Source organism: Vicia villosa, linkage group LG1 (assembly GCF_029867415.1).
Source record: "Vicia villosa cultivar HV-30 ecotype Madison, WI linkage group LG1, Vvil1.0, whole genome shotgun sequence".
NCBI lineage: Eukaryota > Viridiplantae > Streptophyta > Magnoliopsida > Fabales > Fabaceae > Vicia > Vicia villosa.
Window position 1 is genome coordinate 125,554,908 of NC_081180.1, and position 23,800 is coordinate 125,578,707.

Consider the following 23,800-nt stretch of genomic DNA (forward strand, 5'->3'; position numbering starts at 1 on the left):
AACTAGGAGACTGCCAGGTTTACTAGGCGGAAATATCGGAGATGCGTGAGTGCTCTCCGTCCTGGTCAGCCACTCCGAAGTTTAAGGGAGACGCGGTCTTTTAGGGACCGCGTGGACTCCGCATTATTCGGGGGGTTGGATATGAAGGAGCCTTACGAGGAGTAGGGTCCTCGGCAGAGAGGGTGCTCGCGGGGAGCACTTGTGTCGGGCACCAGATAGCTCGCGGGCGTCGGCTGCCCTTTATGAGCCATGGGATCGTTTGGACCCCCAAGGTCAAGTGGGCCGAAAGTAGATTGGGTCGAATCTTGGCTCAGTCCAGAACATTAAGTAAGATAGATTTAAATGGGATTGACCGTCCGCTTTGCCACCCTATATATAATAGAGAGCGTATTTAGTGAAGGATAATCTTATATGAGGCTGAAAGAGAGAAATAACAACTATTTGATTAAAATAAATGGTTGGGATTTAATATCTCGTTATGTGATCTCTTTTTTTAACAAAAAAACAGTTGAGAAAAAAAAGAATCACATGAATCATTTAAACGAAATATTAAATTTCAATTTTTTATTTTAATCAAACAGTTATTATTTTTTCCTCTAATTCTCATATATGTATATATATATATATATATATATATATATATATATATATATATATAGATGTGAGATTAAATATCAACTATTAAATTTATCAAGAAAAAAATTAATAGCCAAATAAATTAGTTAAATACTTTATTATTCTATTAAATTAATGTACTATTCGTTGACATTAAATATTAAATTTAAGGAATTTACATACTTCAATAACTATTTGTAAATGATAAATCAAATCAATCATATCATTAAAATATTTGTAAATGATGAATTAGATCAATCAGATTCAGATCATTAAATATTTGTAAATGATGAATCAAATCAACCCATCATTAAAATGAGAGATATTAATTTTATCAAATAAATTAAATCTATAAAATTCAAAATTATTTGATATTCTATCATTACAATTTATTTTAACGTATAATAAATTATTTGAAAATATATAAATATCAATCATTAGAATAAAATATATAAACATCAATCATTAGAATATATAACTGTTTTTTAAAATGCTTCTAATTTTTATATACATAATTAGCTTAATAATTTAAATAATTCAGCTGTTAAATTAATTTAATTTTTGCAAAGAGTTGTCAAGTCAATGTATCTTAATTTATTTATATTTACACAGGATCATCATCCATAAATATCAAATTATATCAAATCTAATTCGTTAAAAGAATTAATCAAACAGTCATATTAAATAAAAAGAAAATTTATCTTATTATTTTTTTTAAAAAAATAAATTATTAATATAACTGTTTAATCGAGTGGTATTAACGGTTGAGATTCGATAAAATTCTTTTAAACTTGGAGATGAAGTAAATGAATCTCACACATATATTATATAATAAAAAGTAGTGTTAATCCAACCACGTTTAAGACCTTATACAACATCTGACAGACAACAACATTATTAGTGTTGATCGCTAGTAGTTAGCAAAATGTTCCACGGCAAGTCAAGAACACATTCCGCTTAACACAAACGCGTCGTAGGTTAGTATAACTCTTTTCATATATTATTCTTATTATTCTCTCTCTCTTGTCCACACGCTTCTCTCTCAACCATTTCCAGACCCTTCTCTTTTCGATCTCTCTCTCTTTCTCTCTCAATTTTCTCCAGCTAGCTCCTTTCACCTTCACCTTCATTTTCCTTCTTCTCATCATTGTTTTGTCTTTTTCTGCTCTTCTTTTCCAGCTTCATTGAACCCTGCTTCATAATTCCTCACCTTGATCCAACCTTTTCAAACATCCTCTAAACTGATCCAATTTCTCGCAGAATTCGAACAAGAGATTGATTCTTACATTTCTCTGTTCGAATTCTTCAAACGCTCCCCACCTTCTCATTTTCAAATTAAATTCACTGATTCTTCTTAATGCTGCTATCAACCACTTTGGTGAGCATTTACCTCTAATTCTTCTATATTCAACCAATTACAACCTTTATCATAGATTTAAGGGTTTTCTGTAGCAGGGTTGGATCTTAAATTTCTTTGTTTATAGAACTTTGACTGTTTTTAATTTATATCTAACATACTTTAAGGAAAAAATATGATTTCATTTGGGGGTTAATTTCACTTTTCCTAATTATTATTTTTTTATTTTATTTTTGTTGTGTTTTTTGGAATTGGGAATATACTTTCAGTAGATACTTATATGCATAATTGTTGCTATGATTGCAGAGATTCCTTTGTTGATGAGATCAGAAGGTTCTTAATATGGACAGCTCAGAAACTTAAGTTTGGATCATTATTATTACTACCACTGGACTTTGAAATTTGGCTACTCAACAATAATCTGAATTTCTGTTAAATCTTGTTTTGAAAATTTTGTTTATTTTTGGAGAGTGGAAGACAACATGGCTATTGAACTTGCTCTTATTGCTTCAAAGTTACAAAATTTATCTACTTCTGATCATGCCTCCGTGGTTTCCATGAACTTGTTTGTGGCACTTTTATGTGCTTGTATTGTTCTTGGCCATCTTCTCGAGGAGAATCGGTGGATGAATGAATCCATCACTGCCCTTTTGATTGTAAGTCTTGTATTTGGCTGTTATTGCTTAGTGTCTACATCTACTTCTATTGCATGATGACTAAATTGAATTTGGATTTTTTTTTCAGGGTATTTGCACTGGTGTATTCATTTTGCTGCTAAGTGGTGGAAAAAGCTCGCATATTCTTGTTTTCAGTGAAGATCTTTTCTTTATATACCTTCTGCCGCCTATAATATTCAATGCCGGGTAAGTCTGTTATTTTGCACCATCTTATTGCTTACTATGGAATCAATGTTTAGTTTAGTTTAGTCTAAGCTCTTTACAGATCTTAAACTGATGACAAAATGATGATCTGTCCACTGTCATACCAATATGATGATATAAAAACTATAGCATATTCAAGAATAATGCACTTCTTTTTGGATATTTTTAACAAAAAAAAAATGAATTTATGCAATTATTTGTTTATTTTAACGAATTTGTTCTCTATGATATATTTCAGGTTTCAGGTGAAAAAGAAGCAGTTCTTCGTCAACTTCATGACTATCACGTCGTTTGGTGCTATTGGTACACTAATATCCTGCTGCGTCATAACTTTGGGTATGCTTTACCTCTAGATTTATAAATTAGGTTTATATAAGATTTGGCATAGTAAGGTTGTTATCTAAACATGAGGCACTATTTCAGGTGCTACCCAAGCTTTTAAGAGGATGGATATTGGGCCACTGGAATTGGGCGATTACCTAGGTATTATACTAGTCAATCTTATCTAGTTGTCAGCTTTTCATTCGGTTTGTGACTTACTAATTTGTGATGATTTCTAGCAATTGGAGCAATATTTGCCGCGACAGATTCTGTTTGCACATTGCAGGTTTGAAAATGATGTAGTTTTTTTTTTGCATTCTTCCAGCAACTAATGCACGGCGGATAATTACTGACCTTATAAATGATGATGCAGGTGCTAAATCAAGACGAGACACCTTTGTTGTATAGTCTTGTATTTGGGGAAGGTGTTGTGAATGATGCTACCTCAGTGGTGCTTTTCAATGCAATCCAAAGCTTTGATCTCAACCAACTCAATCCTTCAATTGCATTGCACTTCTTGGGCAACTTCTTCTATTTGTTTATAGCAAGCACTCTCCTCGGCGTTTTGGTAAATGTCTTTCTCTGTCTAGCTTTCTCATGCACGCGTTACACATACGAGATATAAATCAAAAGTGAGCATGCACATACACATTGATATGACTTGTGTTTTGGTCTAATTTATTTCTATCCCCTTGCAGACAGGTCTGCTCAGTGCTTACGTTATTAAAAAGCTCTACATTGGCAGGTATCTTCAACGGATCTTATAATAACCCGTGTCTCTCTGTATTTCCATATTGAGTGCTATGACGGAACATGATTATTTGAAACAATTTTTTTTCTGAAGTTTAAACAATTTTCTTCTTAATTCCAGGCACTCTACAGATCGTGAGGTTGCTCTTATGATGCTTATGGCATACCTCTCCTATATGCTGGCTGAGGTAGGTTTTATAGAACTTCGGTAATGTTTCTGGATGCTTCCGGCATTTCTCACTAGCTTGATACTGACTTATCTACATCCTGTGCAGTTATTCTATCTGAGTGGCATTCTCACCGTATTCTTTTGCGGTATTGTCATGTCTCATTATACTTGGCATAATGTGACTGAGAGCTCAAGAGTCACTACCAAGTATGTCTTCTAAACAGATTTCGTCAAGATATGTTCACTGTCTGAGTCTCTATATAGACATATCTGTTATATATCTAAACATATCTTTTTTCGTCTAACTCTCCACAGGCATTCTTTTGCTACCTTGTCATTTGTTGCCGAGATCTTTATCTTCCTTTATGTTGGTATGGATGCCCTGGACATTGAAAAATGGAAGTTTGTTAGTGATAGGTACGTTCTATCATCCTATGTTCTCTATTTGACTGGTGATTAGTCATTGAGGCACCCTTTTTACCGAGCGGTTTTTTTTAATGTCATTCATCATTTCATCTGCCGCACTTGGTTTCTTCTGCAGTCCTGGAACATCTATAGCAACAAGTTCAGTATTGTTGGGTTTAATACTCCTTGGAAGAGCAGCGTTTGTTTTCCCCTTATCCTACTTATCCAACTTGACTAAAAAATCACAATATCAGAAGATCTCCTTCAGACAACAAGTATGGCCAAATTTCTATCGAGTATCCCTTTCTGAATTTCGTGCACTTCAATACCAAGTTATTATGATGACATGTTTCTCTTCTTTTTTTTCCGCTCATTTTAGGTGATCATTTGGTGGGCCGGTCTTATGAGAGGCGCTGTTTCAATGGCGCTCGCGTACAATCAGGTATGAGCAACGCTCCCGATTAGGAGTTTTGGTTTCTTGAATAATGAATAATTCGCCGCTGTTTCAGCCAAGACATACATAGTGATAATTCATGCATAAAAACTTATACTAATTATTGAATGCAGTTTACAATGTCGGGGCACACTCAACTGCGCAGCAATGCAATCATGATCACCAGCACCATCACAGTTGTCCTTTTCAGCACAGTGGTAAACCATCAGTTTATAGTTTGACATTTTTCCTCTTGTGAAAAATTGTATACAGGTGAAACTAACACAACTTAATTACGAATTTATCAGGTATTCGGTTTGCTGACCAAGCCACTCATAAGGCTTCTACTACCTCATTCTAAAGTCACAACCAGCATGACAACCACAGAAACATCTACTCCAAAATCATTCATTGTCCCACTTCTAGGAAACGCCCGAGACTCTGAAGCTGATCTTGAAGGCCATGAAATTCACCGTCCAAACAGCCTCCGCGCCTTACTAGCCACTCCAACTCACACTGTTCATCGACTATGGCGAAAGTTTGATGATTCATTCATGCGTCCCGTTTTCGGTGGCAGGGGTTTTGTTCCCGTAGAACCCGGCTCACCTAGCGAACGCAATGGTAATAGTCATTGGTAAATATTCAATGGCTCAACTAGCTGATGTGAAATGTGTTGTATACTATTTATGATTTGTGGAAAGTCAAGCAATGTGTGTATAATGTATGTATGCATAAAAACATGGTAGTGAAGTTTTGTTAAGTTGTTCGAGTAGCTAGTACGGATAGGCCTTGTACCACAAGCCATCTCTGTCTCTTTTGTAAACTACAATACTTTTAGATTCTATGAGCCACTACGTGTTTGTGTATGTGTTGGTTTTTTTGTGTGTGCAGCTTGTCTGCAATGAACCAAATAAACATCTCGCATTTTTTTGTTATTTTATTAATGGATTGAGTTGAATCTATGTCTCCTTACAATTCATCTCTTATCGCCAATATTTTATTTTTATGATATAAATCACCAATTATCAATATATAAATATATGCTAATTGGTTATGGATGATTAGATTATTACTTTTGATAAAAGGAAAACTGGATTGATGAATTTGCAAACCTTCTTATGATTGATGTGCTCCAATGGCAAGAATTTTTCCTAGCACCCGACATCCTTACAATAATAATAAAAAAAAAAAAGGGTTAAATACATTTTTGCCCCCTGCCATTTGACCTCTTTCTGGTTTACCCCCCTGTAAAATTTTTTTTTGCAAATGCCCCCTTGCCATTACAAGATTCTATCATTTTGGACCTTCACCAGATCTGGCACATGCCAAGTGCCTATGTGTCCAGCTGAGTGGCATTTTTTTTATTTTTCATTTATTTTTAATGCCACATAGGTTTAATGACATGCCACATATGCATCTGAGAATTATAAGTTTTACCCAAAAGTTCTTCATTTTGGTCCTTCCAATTTGACCTAGACGATAAATCACCACTGGAGTTGCTCAAGTTTGCTAAGTGGTTCGTTCACGCAAAACTGAAGTATTTCGTACCCAGTAGGAGATAGCAACTGAAGCGACGGTCATCCCTAGTCTCGAAATGGATCTGCATCCGAAGGTATGTGGTTTTTTCCCCTTTATCCTTTCGTATTTCGTTCTTTAGGTTTAGGAATTTGCGTTAATGTTAGATGGCTCGTTACAGATTCTGGGTAAATTCAATGTTGTTATTCATCATAGTGGGGAGTTTGTTAAGGAGAATACTGTGTCTTACAAGGGTGGGGTTGAATCAAGATATAGAACATTGGGGTATAGAAGAAGTGTCTGAAATGGTAATCGAATGGGGATATAAGAGAGATGAATTTAGGGTTTGGTCCAAACTTGAAGGTATAGATGAACACTTTGTTGAACTTAAGAGTGATGATGGAGCAATGAATGTTGCTATATTTGTTGTAGGTCACAACACTGAAGCACACATATTTGTGGAACATAACGTGAGAGACATAGGAGTCCATGTTGTAGAGCCTAAGTGTGTTGAGATGGGTCTGGGTAGGGATTCTAGTGATGCTGAAAGTGAAGATGAAGCAGCACATGTTAGGTTTGATGACTCAGAAGATGAGAGAACAACTGCAGTGGATGATGGGTTTGACTGTGTTGATGCAGAAAAGCCCAATATTTGCCCCAATCGAATTGAAGTTGGTGGGAAGTCCTACAGGTATAAGAGGTGTGCCTACAGCTAAAGCAACCTATTATCAGGCTTGGGAAGAGAAGATGGCTGAGCTAAAGAAAGTTGATCCAAAAGCTTATGAATGGCTGATGAAGGTGCCTACAAAGACATGGTGTAAGCATGCCTTTAACATTTACCCTAAATGTGATGTGTTAATGAATAACATTTCTGAATCCTTTAATGCCACAATACTATGTGCTAGAGATAAGCCAATTTTAACTATGTGTGAATGGATTATGAGCTATCTAATGAATAGGACTGCATCTACTGTTACTAAGCTAGAAAAGTGGGCACATAGGATTATGCCTATTCCTAGGAAGAGACTAGATAAGGAGGTATTTATGAGTGGACAGTGGAATCCAAATTGGTGTATGAATGACCAATGGGAGGTGAAGCATGCCTACAATGGTCAACAATTTGTTGTTGATGTGGGTAAAAGAACATGTTCTTGTAGGTTTTGGGATTTAGTAGGTATTCCTTGCAGGCATGCTTGTGCAGCATTGGCCTATAGGCAATTTAAACCTGAAGACTATGTGGATAATTGGTATTCTAGGGAGAAATATTGAGAGACATATAGTGTTGCAATTAGCCACATTAATGGGATGGATATGTGGCCACAAGTTGAAGCAGATGACTTACTTCCTCCATTGTATAAGAAAGGACCTGGTAGGCCTAAGAAGCTTCGATTCAGGGAGCTTGGTGAAGGAGGTACAAGAATGAGGAGGGTTGGAGTAACATATAGGTGTACAAAGTGTGACAAAATTGGTCATAACTCAAGAAAGTGTAAGGCTGCAAGTCAAAATCCTGCTGCCTTGAAAAGAAAGGTACCATTCCATTTGAATTTTTGGTTGTAATTTTTTTTGAAATAATCCTGTTATTAACCTGTTTTCATTTTCAGAGGAAGGCTCCTAGGAAGAAACCTGCAGTCAAAAATGATGCTGGTGAAGAAGTTGCAGACCCTGTTGATGAAGAGGTTGCAGACCCTGTTGATGAAGAAGTTGCAGACCCTGTTACAGAACCTGTAGTCAACAATGATGCTGATCAAATGGCTGATCAAATGGAGGAAGAAGGTCCTGTGGTCGAGAAAGATGACATGCCAAATGAAGTCCAAGGTCCACAAATAATCACTACTGCTGCCCCAAAGGTGGTGAAGAAGCTCAAGGTCAAGAAAAAATTGATTCTTGCTGGACAAAAGAGAACAAGTAACAGACTGAGGGTGCTGAAAACTTTGACTCAACAGGGACCTGGAAGTAGTGATAACCCTCTTGTCATCCAAGAGGATGAACAGGGTACATTAACTCAGGAGCATATTGAAGTTGGCTCAGACCCAAAGCTAGGGACTTGTATAAGGGCTATGAAGTCTTGGAGTGATATCTCTAAAAAATAGGAACTTTGTTTGGTTGTGTATTGTCTATGTTAAGTTTATGTTTTGGATCAGTTTATAACAGATGAACAATACTTTGTGCTTTTTTGATTATGTATTTGGTTGTGTTTTGGATATGTAACAATTATGGTGCTTATGTAACAATCATGTGTTTTCTGTTATGACATATGCACTTATGGTGCTTTTTATATTATGAAGTGATGATTATGAATTTAACATGCTATAAGATATGGTTTAGAAACACCAAAATCATAACAACATTCAACTGAAAAGTTACATGTTAAAGAAACAGAAGTACACAACATTTTCAAACAAAATCCATTCTATTACACCAAGGCCATTACACCATTACATTGCAAAAAAAGTAGACAACATTTAACACATCTTGTATACAACAAACAACAACATCCAAGATGCTACCAAGGCCACCATCAACCTGCAGTTTTTTTTCCTTTCCTCATTCAGCAACTTCTTCAACTTTTCAACCTTCTTCGAAGATGCATCTAGGCCAAATTCTTTGGAAAACTCCTTTCCAAAATCTTTCCCAAACTGTAATCCAAAAGCTTTCATTTGATCAAGTGTGAATTCACTGTTTTTGATAACCAACTCTCCACCTCTGAAAACTTCTTTCTTCCCATCTCTCATGATGTGTTCCACGACTTCATCATCCCAAAGAAACAAATCGCATGCTGCATCACTCTACAGACCCAAATACACATTTCACATGGATCAGAATTGATACTATAGTCTATTTAGAATGAAGAAATAGAACAGAAATCACCTTTCCACGGTTCTTGCATCTCCAAAACTTCCTCCGAGGGTTTTCGTGTGTGTTTGAGACAAACATCTTCATTGATTCGTTGCATCCACATCTGGGTATTGATCTACCGATTGAATTGCCAACTGACGAGCTCCTTGTAGAGTCAATTTGCGTGCCCTAATTTTCACAGCTGGGTTGAAGAAGACGAAGTGCAAGGTTGAAGATGAAAGGAACTTATAATTCTCAGATGCATATGTGGCATGTCATTAAAACTATGTGGCATTAAAAATAAATGAAAAATAAAAAAAAAATGCCACTCAGCTGGACACATAGGCACTTGGCATGTGCCAGATCTGGTGAAGGTTCAAAATGATAGAATCTTGTAATGGCAAAGGGGCATTTGCAAAAAAAAAAATTTACAGGGGGTAAACCAGAAAGAGGTCAAATGGCAGGGGGCAAAAATGTATTTAACCAAAAAAAAAAACAATTTTTACCCCCTCAATTTACTTTTCTAATATTGAGTTTTTTTTTACTCTACATTGTAACTAAGGATGTAAATGGATATCTATGGGATGCATAGTATGATATTCACGTCCGCTCCGTTGGATAAATATAATATTCATATTCGTGCAGATATATTTGTTAAACAGTTAATCCGCGAGTTTAAGGTATATGCGGATATTTACAAATATCCATAGGTAATACTATTTTTCTAAAACTATGTTTTGAAAAAAAAAATCAACTTCTTTTAGAGACACGAGATGTTATCAATCACATAACGTTTATACAAATCTCTCTTATTTTAACAATAAAATTTCATCACATTAATTTTCTTCATTTTCACCAAAGCATAATATCCATACATTTCATTTTTAATACACAAAAAAAAAATAATGTGATTGTCAGTTATGGTGGAAGAGCGAATGATATAAGAGTAAAAAGGATGACACTATTGGACGGGAAAAGAGCGGTACAGAGACGATCCCCACTACCTCAGGATCAACCTATGCGTAGAGTCTAGAATCTAAAAGCAGAACTAAAGTCGGTTTTCCCCATTTAAACATTTCGTCCCAACTATTATACCATAGATAACAAAGATTAGAGGTAGGACTGTTATTCCTAAAAAGGAGATCTTCTTTAATCTCTTCATCTGTATGCTCCATGCCGCTAACATCTACAAAAGTTTTAGAAAAGCAATGAACCCTTACTTCATTTTGAGAAACAATGATCGTCTTCATTTCTTCGTGATAACGAATGGACGAGATCAAGCGTTTCACAACCTCTAGTTAAACTGGAGGGTGGGAGGTTTCTTCCTCATTCATTATAAAAGGGTTGAAAAGACTACCTCCAATCTCAACTGAACCTCTTCCAGTCTCAGGACTATAACTAAGAACGACCAAATTAGAAATGAGGCCATTTACTTTCAAAGGTTCATAATTAGGAATGCCATGATTTCCATAAACAGACGATGTGAGAGAACCGCCCCACCATCTTCATTTATGTTCAAAGGAATACCCCTAGGCCATCCATGAAAATAATAAGATGATAAAGGAATGGCAAGGAAGAAATGGCACCTGCAAAATTAAGTTGAGCAAAGTAAGCTGTTTGGAGGAAAAGAAGTGACAAACACTGAAACTCCGGAAAGAGATGATACTACTGGAAATAAAAGAGGATTACCCAAGGCAATGCTTAAGGAAACCCGAAAGTGACAACAGAGATGGAAAAGAGAAAACTAAAAAGTTCTAAAAGAAACTTGTAACCAAGATTGTATAGAGAGGAGGTAACGTTACATAATCGTGGAGGTGTCATCACCATAGTGATCCAGCGACTTAGACACATTGGGATTACAAATGCACTCGAGAGCACTAAAAGGGTTTTGCCTACGTCACCAATAGAATAATTATCTAGAGTTGTTCGTGATATAGTCAGACATAACACCCTGATAATTAGACAAGCATTTATTGAAGATGTGTTCTAACTTTCCGGCTCAACACGAGATGCCAAAGCCTAACCTTGCTCGGACCGGCCTAAAGACTTCCCGCACTTTTCAGTGCAGCAAGCCTGGGACAACTGCTAAGGACCGAATGCCCAATGCAAAGGTCAATCAGGCCCATTCTTCCACCCATTATGAATACCACGTTCCTAGGGATCTGGATTCTCTAACGTTCTAGCGGAAACATTAGAGTGAATTTGAGTTGCTTTCAGCCATTTGATCTCTCAAACCGTCATTATTCTTTCACGTGGATTTTTCTTTACACAAAAAATTAAAATAGGAAAAAGATAGAAAACAAGAATTGCATGGAGACAGAAACCTTACAATTCAGAAATACACAAACTTCACCTTGCTTCCACTATCACCTTACCGCCTCCAATCGCAACCTTATCATCTCTGGTCGCCATCCTTTTCCGCCCCCAACTACCGTTTCTTTGTAGTTATCGCCGCCACCACAGACTGATTAAGTGTTGCTAATGTATAACAATAAGCTTCTATATGATTGATGCAAAGTCATGCGGTGTAAATTAATCCTTCTCCAACTGCATTCTATGGTAGTGAAAGGATTTATTAACATAGATTTTACAAAAATCTGGAGACATAAACTATCATCAAAGTAGAAAAAGAAATCATGGGAAATTAGTGAAAAGAGAAAGAATATTCTACAAAAAATGACCCATTAGAAATTGAAGAATATGAATGTCAATAAGAAAAGTTAAGAAGAGTGTAATTAACCATCAAGCAAACATAACTCTGTTAATGGGGACATCAGCCTAAGCCTAAGTTAGTACGAATGTCTGTGGGGAATTGGAAAGAGGTTGACTGCCGGAGGCTGCAAGAAGAGGGTTAGGGAATTTATGGGTCCTGGGTAGAATTTCTGGGTTTTGCGAAGTTTTTGTCTCCATGTAATTCTTGTTTTCTATCTTTTTCCTATTTTAATTTTTTGTGTAAAGAAAAGCCATGTGGAAGAATCATGACGGTTTGAGAGATCAAACGATTGAAAGCAACTCAAAGTTACTCTAACGTTCCCGCCAGAATGTTAGAGAATCCATATCCCTTTCCTAGCACCTATAAAGGTACACAACTCAGTTCTCTAAGATTCTTTTCTTCTCTTACCTCCTTTATAACTAATTTGAACGGTGAAGGGTTAACCTTGCAGTTTAAGCACGCACGTGATATTAAAATCAGAGAAACTATTCAAAAAAAATCTCTTAAATGGTTCTAGGTACAGAACACATAGAAATATCAGATCACACTTAATGAGATGAAAATATGTTTTATTTTTTCAATTAAGATAAATAAAATTAAGAGAAAATAAAAAGCTATAACTCTCAACTATAAATTACAAGCTATAAAAAAATTAAGGGTGGCAAACAGACAAGTCTGCTTCGTTTAAACCCACCCCGCAAAAGCCCTGCAAAAAAGTAAAAAGCCCGCAAGCACTGCACCTTCCTTCCGTACCGACTAATCCACCCGAGAGGGTTACAGTTGGTTCTAGGCTCCTTCAAACTCAGGACCTTAAGGGGACCAATCCCTTAAGACTCAAGCACCCTCCCACTAGGCCAACTCTCTCGGGTTTAAATATTTGTTAAAAAAATGTCATAAGACAATATTTTTATATATTTTTTATTTTAAAAATAAAATAAATCCTAATTATAATTAGCAATAAAATATCAAGAATTATATCTAAACACTCATAACTCAAACATTTGTTCCACACCTATTTTGTTATATTTATTTTTTTTATCACGGCCGGTTTAGTCTAGATCGTGGTTAATTATGACATCAAGTGATTCCAACTCCTCCGATCGCAATCGTGGGAAATCTTTCAAATAGAACACCTCGTTTAAAATCGTTAAAATAAAAATTAAGAACACCTCGAATAATCAATTCCGGCACACCCAACTAAAACAAATCAAAACCAATCATCCAAATTCCTCTGGTTGTTACCCTTCCGCAACTAATTATCTTCAACTTCGCTCAAATTAGTTACTAAATCTAATTCTCTTCCTCGATTCCGATTCTCCGCATAGATTTGGGATTAGGGTTTTCCATTTCCAGAAAAACCTAACATTTCTCGCACAAATGGTTGACCAATCGGTTCTATCAATAACAACCCAACCTTCAGATTCTTCCTCTGCAGTATTATCCAAGGGTTTCACCGATTGGATTTTCGACTGTCACGGCTTCTGGCACAATGCTGTGTTGATTGTCTCCTCTTTCCTCTTCGTTCTGTATTTGGCTCTTCAAGCCAGGAAGAGCTTCCTTAAACTCACCAATGGCCGCTCTTACATCATCATCTCTTATTACGCCTCTCTTTGGCTTGTCAGCATCCTTAATCTCGCCTGGGGCTTTTCTCAGGTTTTATTTTTGTTGCATTAACCTAGTTTTTTTTTATAAATGATTTTATGGAAGTGATTAAAATTTAATCGATTCTGCACTTGTAGATTCTTATTGTTAAATTTGTTCTGGTGCTAATTCAGGTGTGGGAATGTTCTGCTGGGAAAGAGCTTACTTGGAACTTGTTGTCCTTGTTTACATCTTCTGGAATGCTGTTTCTAGAAGTGAGCTTGCTGGCGTTTTTACTTCAGGGGAATAATGCAAGTGGCGTAGAGGCGTTGACACGAACGTTCGGTATATCGGGTATCATCGTTGGTTTTGATGTCTTGTTGAAGGTAATTAATTCTTTTGTTTTCACTAGAAATTTTCATTGTCCTTGTGATGGTTATGTATGAATGGTTTGATATTTTCTTTGTTAGGCTATATATCTGTTTGCATTTGGGGTCCCGTTGTTCATTGACACCGATTACAGTACTCCCCGTGTGAAATGGAACTTATGGGTTGTTCACAAGCTAGTCCTTACTGTTGTTTATGGGTTCATATTGTTTATGTATCATTCTAGGTGGAGGGAGAGGTTACCCGGTAAGTTTATTATAGGGATTGTTACAATTTACAAAAGTTTGTTTGCTGTTATTTCTGTGATGGCATTTTTTTTCTTCCTTTTGCAGCAAGACCGGCGTTCTACAAGTATGTTATTATTATGTTCATCTTGAATGCAATTGCGTTGTTTGCTTGCGGGCTTACTGGAAGCGGCGCTGGTTTTGCATTTTGGTTAGCTTCTTCTAAAGCTTGACACAATAGTATTGAATCTTCTTGTTTGGCTTCTTTTTGTAAAGCTTGTGTTTACTTTTTCTTGCAGGTTTTATCGCGTCACTGTTGTGTGTTACCATGCTTTTTATCTTCCACTGCTGTATATTACATTTCTGGCAGACTTTTTTCAGGTTACAATGTGATTTACTTTATGTAAAATGCTGTATTGTTTGTAGTGGACAGCCTGGCTGATTGTTGTTCTTTTGATTCCAGGAGGAAGACTTTCACATGGAGAATGTGTATTACTCTGAAATGAAAGATGCTGGTTTCTTCGAATCAGATTGGGACTGATGTGGTATCAAGTTTTAACTGTAAGATTAGATTAATAAGTCCTCAATATATCAATTGCAGGACATACCTTTTAACGACATTTGTAAATAAGTAAATATGTTTGTAGATCGCGTTGTATATCTTTCTTTCTTTTTGGGGAAAAAGTTTAGTAGATAGTCACCTCCTTGAGTAATTTGATTATTTTTACCAGACTACAATGTCCTATCTTATGCGTGGTTACAAATGAAACACAAAATAGTAAGAGGGCATATGGAGAAAAATATTTATTAACCCACATATGGAGAAAATGGGTAAGGGTAGACTGTCTTTTGGTTGACAAAGAGGATAGACACTTAAATTTTGGGGATTACTTCCCATGGGTTCTAGTGCAGACAGCCCCTCAATTCCGGAGATGCTCGTGTCCATAATACACTCACTTCTTTACTTCGTAAGTGAATTATCTCAATTTTGTCTAAAATTTAGTTCGGAGATGTATATCTGGAATTAATTCCGGAATCTACCATCTCTATTTTGTCTAAAATTTTGTTCGGAAATGTATCTCTGAAATTAATTCTGGAGATTTCGGAATTAATTCCAGAGACGGAAATGCATCTCCGGAACATTCTATCATGCATACAATGATCTGCAACACACGGTTAAGAAAATTGCTTGGGACAATGGGTTTTCTTTTATTTGTAGCTTGGTAGGTGTTGTTTGAAAATGGATTCCCTCCAGTGTGAATTTCACTGGAGATAGAGCAGTTTACATCCCCACCCTTAAATGTTCATCTTTCTACATTTTTGGTACTTTTGAATTTGAAGGGTTGAGATATCACTGGACCGAATTCATTATTCATTATTATATGCACAATAAAAAATAAGACACCAATTGAGGGGATGGCATGGGTAACTTTACTGTTTTTTTTTAAGAAGGCAAAAAGAGTACTATTATTAAGCCAATAAGATAGCTAGCATAAGGGATGCTAACGTAGGAAAACCAATTACAAACCATCAGCCGGGCTAATACATGCCCAATAGACACCATCCAGAATTATTACACAAACATATCAGCAAAAAACCAAAGTTATATAACCATTAAATCTATCACAACTCCAAACCCACCCAATACAAATCTAATCCAAAGAAAGACACCCTACACTCTCCTCCAAGAACAACGGCTGACACATACACACCCACTACAGCTCCGAAATACGCTGCTACCGCACCCAGCAAAACTCCATCTGCACTCAAGCATCAGACTCCAACAGCACAGACCGATTTCGCCTAAAGAAGAAACAAGCTACGACGCATGTCTTTGGAACTTTAGTACATATGGTAAACAAATTAATAATTAATATTATCATAATAATATACTAATAAAATTTTATTTAAGTCACTTTGGTGACTATAGTCAATTTTTTGATCAATAAATAACTCATATATTATATTAATATTTGAGAATAATTTGATAACCAAAGTTATCAAAGTTACTCTACTATAACGTCACTGTCCCCAATTGAAGTAGGTTCATAAAAGTCTTCAAAGAGACTTAGAGTAAATTCCTAAGTTTTTCCCTGGCGGACGTTTTTATTTTTGGAACCACTGGAGTTGGCCACAGTGGCCAACCGTTGTATTATGAAACAACGGTTCATCATCTTAACATAAATAATAAATTAATATTAAACTCTCATAATGTTAACTACTTTTTTTTTTTCTTTTTCAAGTTTTTCATTTAACAATTATACATAGTTTTTATATTAATTTATATTAATAATTAAACAAATTAAATTTTAAAAATGTTAATTTTACTTTAACAATTTAAAAACAATTTTTTATTTTAATTATTGTTATAGAATTTTAATTTAATTTAATTGATTTATTTATTTTATTTCATTTTAAATTATAGGTTTAATTTGAATTTTATTTATTTTATATCAATTTTAATTTAAATAATTAAAATTGTTATTTTAATTGCTATAAAATTTAATATGAATAAAATATTAATAAATAAAGTAAAATTGTGGGACCTAATATGGGTTCTTAAGAGTTGCACCATTGGAGCGAAAAATTAGTTGAGTTACTTCAAGCTGACGTGGCTTAATAGGTCCCACAAGGAACCCAAAAATGAGTTCACCATTGGAGATGCTCTTAGAGGTGCATGCAGTAGTAGGGTAGTAGGTGTGCAGAGAATTCATCAGGGAAATAGGTGCAATAGGAGCAGAGGAATAGCACGAGGTCTATGGGTATGGTGCACATTATTGCACATTATTTTTTGGAATGATATTTTTAGGATTAGTATTCTTTAGAATAATATTTCAAATTATGTGTTTGATAAGAATTTAGTTTTTTTAGAAATAACTAGCCGTCTACCCGTGCGATGCACGGATATATATATTATTGAATTATGATTATATATGTATTAAATTACTTCTTAATTATTATTACAAAATTGTCTAAAAACATATCAATTGATTTATAGAGTTAGAGATGGTTGTTAGTAGAAAAAAGATGAATTAAATAATAACTTATTTTGTGCCGCTAGACCACACACACATAATTAAGTTAAAAAATTCATGTAAAAATAGTATTAATGGCATGCTAATATATGGTTAATTAGGTTAATTAATCACGTGTAAAAATTCATGGCATGCTAATATATGGACACACAAAAATTATAAAGAAATTAAAAGTATAAAAAATGGAAACAAATAATATAAAAAAAATTTATAATAATAATACATGCAAAAAATTCATGGCATGCTAATTTATAGACAGACAAAAAATAAAAAAAATATATAACAGTAGAAAAATAGAAACAATCGCTAAAAGAAAAAAAATACAATAAATAAATATTTTTTATTTATTTTATGAGGCACTTTGTTAATGAATTTTCCACATAATAAAGAAATGGACATATAAATACAAATATGCTTTTGAGTGATCCTAAGTAGGAGATGTCAATCTTAAATACAATATGTCTGTTTAACTATGGACCCCATTACATAAATTCATATAAATAAAATAATTTGGATGCCTATGTAACTTCAAGATAACACATAGTTTCTCGGTCAGAGGATGATGAAAGAACAACAATTTTGCAAACCTTAATCACAAAAAGGATCTCTGGCTGCATGTAAAAAGCACCCTGCAACTACCATCACATACATCCCAACTTTCAATTGATGTTGAAAGAACTTGCCGATAGGAGTTTGATGATGTCAGTTCCATTTTCAAGAAGAAAATAAGACGTTGTTTTAAAAATGTGTAAATAGTTGAGAATGTATAACATTGAGTTAGTGGAGAATTTATAAAACTGAGTTACTGGAGAATTTATAATCAATTAGAAAGAAAGTGGAGAGAGAAGTTGGAGATGTGATTGAGTGGGAATAGAAGTTCGAGATAGAAATTTGAGGTTTCTTACTTAAGAGATACTATAATATTATATGATATTATTTAGTTAATAATAAATTAATTAATATAATGAGAGAAAACTTAGTTAATTAATTTGTAAAAGAAAATTGAAAAAAAAAAAATACAATGAAATTCTCTTTGGGTGTCCTATTTATGTCGGATTTATGTGGTTAGTGGATGAAGTTATGGTTATTAAATGATGTAGTGTGCTTATGTGTTCATGTTGTAAAGAGATGTTTTGTTAGTTATGCAATGAAGTAATGGTTTAGTGGAGGTTATTGAAAGTTTGACTATTTTTTGAATTAACAAAAAGTTAAATAAGAAAATTACGGTAAGACATGAGAGAAAGAAAGTTAAAAGAATTACTAATATAATAGAAATAAATAGGAGAGAAGTTAAAGAGAAAAGTGGTAAGTGAATGAATGAGTTTTTTAATCTTATTATTATTTATTAAATATTAATTAGTGATATTTATTTTTTATTTACATTTTAAAAATAGTTATTAAATATTTTTAGTTAATTAATTATTAAAAAAGATCTACACAATTTTTTGTCACACGTAAATCACTTTCGATGATAAAAATGTGTTTCAATTTTATAATACACATTAATATTGAGAGATAGTGCTGATATGGTGTCAAAACTTTAACCTTTTTAGAGAGGTCGAAAGAAAACTATTTTGCAATACAAATATAGAGGTCAAGAGAAAAGTATTTAGAGAAAGAGATAACAAATGGAGGAGGTTGTTGTATGATTTTCATCAATAATAAATAAAATAAGAATTGTAGTTTTAATTTGTGTTAGTAATGATAAAGAAAACAACCACAAATAAAAACGTTAATGCTAGATAGTTAAAATGTGATAATTTGTAATGTGATTGAGAGGAACATAAAAAGAAAATTTTGATATCAAAAGCACACTTAAATTACCACCAACAATTCATATTAACATGTATTTTAGAAACGGTTTCCCATTAAACATTCATATTTATATATTCACTACGCCAAATTTAATTTTTAACAGCACCCCTACTAAAGCGCTTCTAGTAAAAAGCGCTCTTATAGGTTGCACTAAAAACAAAATAAAAATACACGCTAAAAAAGCGCTCTTAAAGGGGGGGGGGGGGGGGGTATGAGAGCGCTTCTGAAAAGCGCTGTGGTAGGGGGGTGTATGAGAGCGCTTTTGAAAAGCGCTTTGGTAAGGGGGGGTATGAGAGCGCTTTTGAAAAGCGCTTTGGTAAGGGGGGGGGGGGTATGAGAGCGCTTTTCAAAGCGCTGCTATAGGGGGGTTTAATGAGAGCGCTTTTTGCTAAAAAGCGCTGGTATAGACCAGGCTATGAGAGCGCTTTTCAGAAGCGCTTTAGTAGCCTTTATTAGTAAAAATTAAAAACAAAAACACGCTTTCACTTTCTCACTTTCTCTCTTTCGTTTTCTTTTTATTACTGTTTCTCACTTTCTCTGCAACCGAAAAACCCTCCGTCTTCGCCAGCCACAGCCACCACCGTTCGTCCCTCCGTCGCCAGCCACCACCGTTCGTCCCTCCGTCGCCAGCCACCACGTTCGTCCCTCCGTCGCCAGCCACCACCGTCGTTCTCTCCTCCGTCTGACTGTGCAAGGTAATATGATTTATGGGTTTAGTTTTAAGGGTTTCAACTAAGGGTTGCACTGCAATTTGAGAATGAAGCATATTACATGTTTGATTAAATGTCTTTAGAGTGTTTAATTTTCATTGAATATTTTCTTACTTTTATGATATTTTCTTACTTGAGATGGTGATTTGGTGAGACAATTTTTATAATCTTGTTTTATTGTCTCTTTGTATCTGCAGAATCTGAATCTCTAAAAGAAAATTGCTTAACCTTGTTCCCAATATATCACCACTCTTCTTTCTCCTTAGTTCAGGTTTGTGCTCTTAACTATACTTAAGTATACTTAAGTTAGGTTGTTATGCTTCAGGTTTTGTTGACTTATTGGAACAATGTTTCGTGAGGTTTTATATAAAAGTATAAGTTTTGAAGTTCTACTGTTATTTTGATTACATGAAAACTTTGGCATACTATTTCGTGAAGTATATTTATATATTTACTTATTTGTGGGATTGAGAATGAAAATGCTATCTTTATTCTAAAACATGATCGTTGTGCACTATGAGCATGTTTGAATGTAATACAAACATTTCAACTCTTCCTCTTGCTATTTTGTAAATTGAAAAAGGTGTCTTAGTTTGGTTTTGGATTTAATGTATGAGTTCATATTGATGTCTCTACTTTATTGCAACTTGGTTTATGGAATTCTACAAGTTTTGAAATGGATTGAACTATATTAAAACATGCTCATATATTAAATTGACTTTAAGAGATAAGAAGGAAATATCTATATTTATTTCTGAAATGAAATGAGATGGGAAACATTCACATTATTCTCTTTCAAATTTTACATTATTTCATCTTGAACTTGTTTGAAGTGAATTTTGAGAGCCAATTTATACGTATATCATGGTTGTCCGGGATGTTGGTTTAGGGATTTAGAACTTGTTTTGAACCCAATTTCTCATGGTACAATGTGACTTCTTGCATCTTGTTTCATTTTTGGTTTGAAAATTGTGTTTGTTTGTGAGTTTACTTGAATTTGAATGAATTTGACATAATGATACAATGCTGATTTTTTTAAGCTATGGATTATGACCTAATTTTTATATTCTTCAATTAAGTTTTTTATTTTATATTTTTTAGGAATATCTTTGCTAGATAGGGGTTACTTGTGAAGAGTGAAAGTTTGATCTCATTCAAGAAGTTGCTTTCTACTATACAGGTAATTAATTGCTTTCCATTGACACAATTTCTAGTGTTGTCAATGTTATAGATTTGTGACTTATTCTTTTTGTATTGATAGGGGTTACTTGTGAAGAGTGAAAGTTTGATCTCATTCAAGAATCTTACATTGTGTGGGTCTACAAGTTGCTTACTACTATACAGGTAATATATTGTTCTCTCTCGCCAAAGTAATATGTTGAGTTTTATTGCTTCTGATTCATTCCGTAATATGTTGCGTTTTATTGCTTCTGAATCATTGCGTTTTATTGACAGAAACGCATTATACCGTTCTGTTCCTAAATAATTAGTTGTTTTTGTTTAGCTTAATTAATTAAGACATGAGTGTAATACTCATTATTCCGACATGTGGAATATTCTCTGATTTTGAAGTGATGAACTTACTAACTTTGTAACTTTTAGATTATATTAAGTAATACTCATTATTCCGACATGATATCAATTTCGTTAATCGTTAAGTGATGTACTTACTAACTTTGTGAATTGAATTCGCCATAGGGGTTACTTGTGAAGAGTGAAAGTTTGACCGTTTTTGTTTAGCTTAATTAAGTCATGGATAAGACATGGATGAGATCAAACCGATTGTCGAAAGAGTACGAGAAAGGGGTATGGAAATTCGTTGAGTTTGCGGTTGCGCACTCCGAAGACCCGCTTCGAATGCCGTGTCCTTGCTTGGGTTGCTGTTATGGGGATAAGGTTGACGGGAAAAAGTTGGGATCCCATTTACTACGGTTTGGAATTGATAGAAGTTATACATGTTGGACAATGCATGGTGAGAAAAGTAACGGGAATGCTGGGTCGAGTTGTAATAGGAAGTATGCTTCAAACGACGATTGCACAGACACATACGATTGCGATCGAGTCGAAGAGATTGCAGAAGCGCTTGAAGAAGATCTTGCGGATTGTCCCAAAATGTTTGAGAGGTTGGTAAGCGATGCAGAGAAACCGTTGTATGATGGTTGTTCAAAATTCACAAGATTGTCTGCGGTGTTAAAGTTGTACAACTTAAAGGCGGACAATGGATGGTCGGATAAAAGTTTCACAGAGTTATTAGCCCTTATGAAAGATATGCTACCAGAGGATAATGTTCTTCCCAATCGAACGTATGAAGCCAAAAAGATGTTGTCCTCTATTGGCATGAGCTATGATAAGATACATGCATGTCCAAACGATTGCGTTTTGTTTCGAAACGAGTATGCAGCGTTGAATGAGTGTCCTAAATGTGGTGCCCCTTGATATAAGAAAAAGTTGTCTCCTGCTAAAGTCTTATGGTATTTTCCTATAATTCTGAGATTTAGACGCATGTATCGTAGTGAGACCGATTCAAGACACTTGACTTGGCATGCAGATGAAAGAATTATTGATGGAAAGTTGCGACATCCGGCAGACTCACCACAATGGATGAAAGTTGATACTGATTATCCTGAATTTGCAAAAGAAGCAAGAAACCTTCGGTTGTCATTGTCTACTGATGGAATGAACCCGCATGGTATTCAAAGTATCTCGCATAGCACATGGCCTGTGATTCTTATGATCTATAACCTACCTCCGTGGCTATGTATGAAGCGTAAGTACATGATGTTATCAATGCTAATTTCTGGGCCTAAACAACCAGGGAATGACATAGACGTATACTTGGCACCGTTAATCGAAGATTTAAAGTTTTTGTGGGACAACGGTGTGGAGGTTTACAATGGGTATAGGAAGGAAAGTTTCAACTTGAGGGCGATGTTGTTTGGAACAATTAATGATTTTCCAGCATACGGAAATCTATCCGGGTACAGCAATAAAGGTCAAAAGCGTGTCCCGTTTGTGAAGATGAAACCGATACGACACGATTGGATCTTTGTCAGAAGAATGTCTTTCTCGGTCATCGTAGATTCTTAAATTCTAATCATCACTACCGTGGGTGGAGAAAAGCATTCAACGGAAAGGCCGAACATGGTACAGCCCCGCCTTTTTTGTCAGGTGATCAAATTTTTGAAAAGGTGAAAGATGTGAGCACTCAGTTTGGCAAGCCTTTTGCACATTCACTTGTCAAGGGTGGGTGGAAGAAGATGTTAGAACAAGATTTGTTCTTATCAATTATCTTAGTTTTGATGATAACAATAATATGAATTTTGCTTAAGATAATATGGTACTCTAATCCAATGCAATTTCCCTTTCAGGAAATATATAAAGAGTACGCATAATTCAGCGCTCAGAAGATGTGTCTCAAATGGTTCAGCATGCAACATCAGAACATGGTCTGGCAAGACATCAGAAGATGGTCGAAGCAGAATCAGAACATGGGTCTATGGAAGCATCAGAAGAACATGAGATCAGAAGCACTGAAGATCAGAAGATGGTATCACGCTCAGAAGCACTTCAAGGTCAGAAGATCAGAAGATGCTGTGCACCAAGCTGTTTGACTCTGATGATATTCAAACGTCGTATTCACAAACATCAGATCAGAAGGAAGTACACGTGGCAGACTACGCTGACTGACAAAAGGAACGTTAAAGCTACTAAAGGCTACGTCAGTAGACACAGCGTGAACAAGGCTCGAGGTAGTTGACAAAAGCGTATAACATTAAATGCAAAGCTGTACGGAACACGCAAAGCATTAAATGCATTCAACGGTCATCTTCTCAACGCCTATAAATATGAAGTTCTGATGAGAAGCAAGGTTAACGATTCTGCACAAAATCAACTTATATCAAACTTGCTGAAACGCTGTTCAAATCTAAACTCAGAATCTTCATCTTCATCAAAGCTCACTACATTGCTGTTGTAATATCTTAGTGAGATTAAGCTTAAATTGTAAGAGAAATATCACAGTTGTGATTATCGCTTTTAAGAAGCATTTGTAAAC

General features: G+C 35.0%; 2 protein-coding genes across 3 annotated transcripts; both read left to right on the forward strand.

Annotated features, from left to right (window-relative positions):
- Positions 1–1,471: 1,471 nt before the first annotated feature.
- On the forward strand, positions 1,472–5,866 carry LOC131644114 (sodium/hydrogen exchanger 2-like). Of its 2 annotated transcripts, none has more exons than XM_058914523.1 (15): positions 1,472–1,592; positions 2,279–2,628; positions 2,717–2,835; positions 3,092–3,189; positions 3,277–3,336; positions 3,414–3,460; positions 3,548–3,742; positions 3,873–3,919; positions 4,046–4,112; positions 4,200–4,300; positions 4,409–4,510; positions 4,635–4,773; positions 4,878–4,940; positions 5,066–5,149; positions 5,240–5,866. In XM_058914523.1, the coding sequence occupies exons 2-15, from the start codon at positions 2,455–2,457 to the stop codon at positions 5,567–5,569; spliced, it is 1,626 nt and encodes a 541-aa protein (XP_058770506.1). In that variant the 5' UTR covers positions 1,472–1,592; positions 2,279–2,454; the 3' UTR covers positions 5,570–5,866. The 2 variants fall into 2 exon arrangements, with proteins under 2 accessions (XP_058770506.1, XP_058770505.1); XM_058914522.1 differs by lacking the exon at positions 1,472–1,592 and adding an exon at positions 1,626–1,993.
- A 7,271-nt stretch (positions 5,867–13,137) lies between these two features.
- On the forward strand, positions 13,138–14,886 carry LOC131616308 (protein CANDIDATE G-PROTEIN COUPLED RECEPTOR 2-like). Its single transcript, XM_058887605.1, has 6 exons — positions 13,138–13,647; positions 13,770–13,961; positions 14,046–14,208; positions 14,295–14,397; positions 14,486–14,567; positions 14,650–14,886. The coding sequence occupies exons 1-6, from the start codon at positions 13,372–13,374 to the stop codon at positions 14,725–14,727; spliced, it is 894 nt and encodes a 297-aa protein (XP_058743588.1). The 5' UTR covers positions 13,138–13,371; the 3' UTR covers positions 14,728–14,886.
- Positions 14,887–23,800: the final 8,914 nt, after the last annotated feature.

Bases quoted from the DNA above. Each gene is read 5' to 3' on its own strand.
- LOC131616308 (XM_058887605.1), top strand. From the start codon at position 13,372: ATGGTTGACCAATCGGTTCTATCAATAACAACCCAACCTTCAGATTCT. The intron at 13,962-14,045 runs GTAATTAATTCT...TTTCTTTGTTAG, and splicing joins GTTTTGATGTCTTGTTGAAG to GCTATATATCTGTTTGCATT. The intron at 14,568-14,649 runs GTTACAATGTGA...TTTTGATTCCAG, and splicing joins TTCTGGCAGACTTTTTTCAG to GAGGAAGACTTTCACATGGA.
- LOC131644114 (XM_058914523.1), top strand. From the start codon at position 2,455: ATGGCTATTGAACTTGCTCTTATTGCTTCAAAGTTACAAAATTTATCT. The intron at 2,836-3,091 runs GTAAGTCTGTTA...GATATATTTCAG, and splicing joins CCTATAATATTCAATGCCGG to GTTTCAGGTGAAAAAGAAGC. The intron at 3,190-3,276 runs GTATGCTTTACC...GCACTATTTCAG, and splicing joins CTGCTGCGTCATAACTTTGG to GTGCTACCCAAGCTTTTAAG.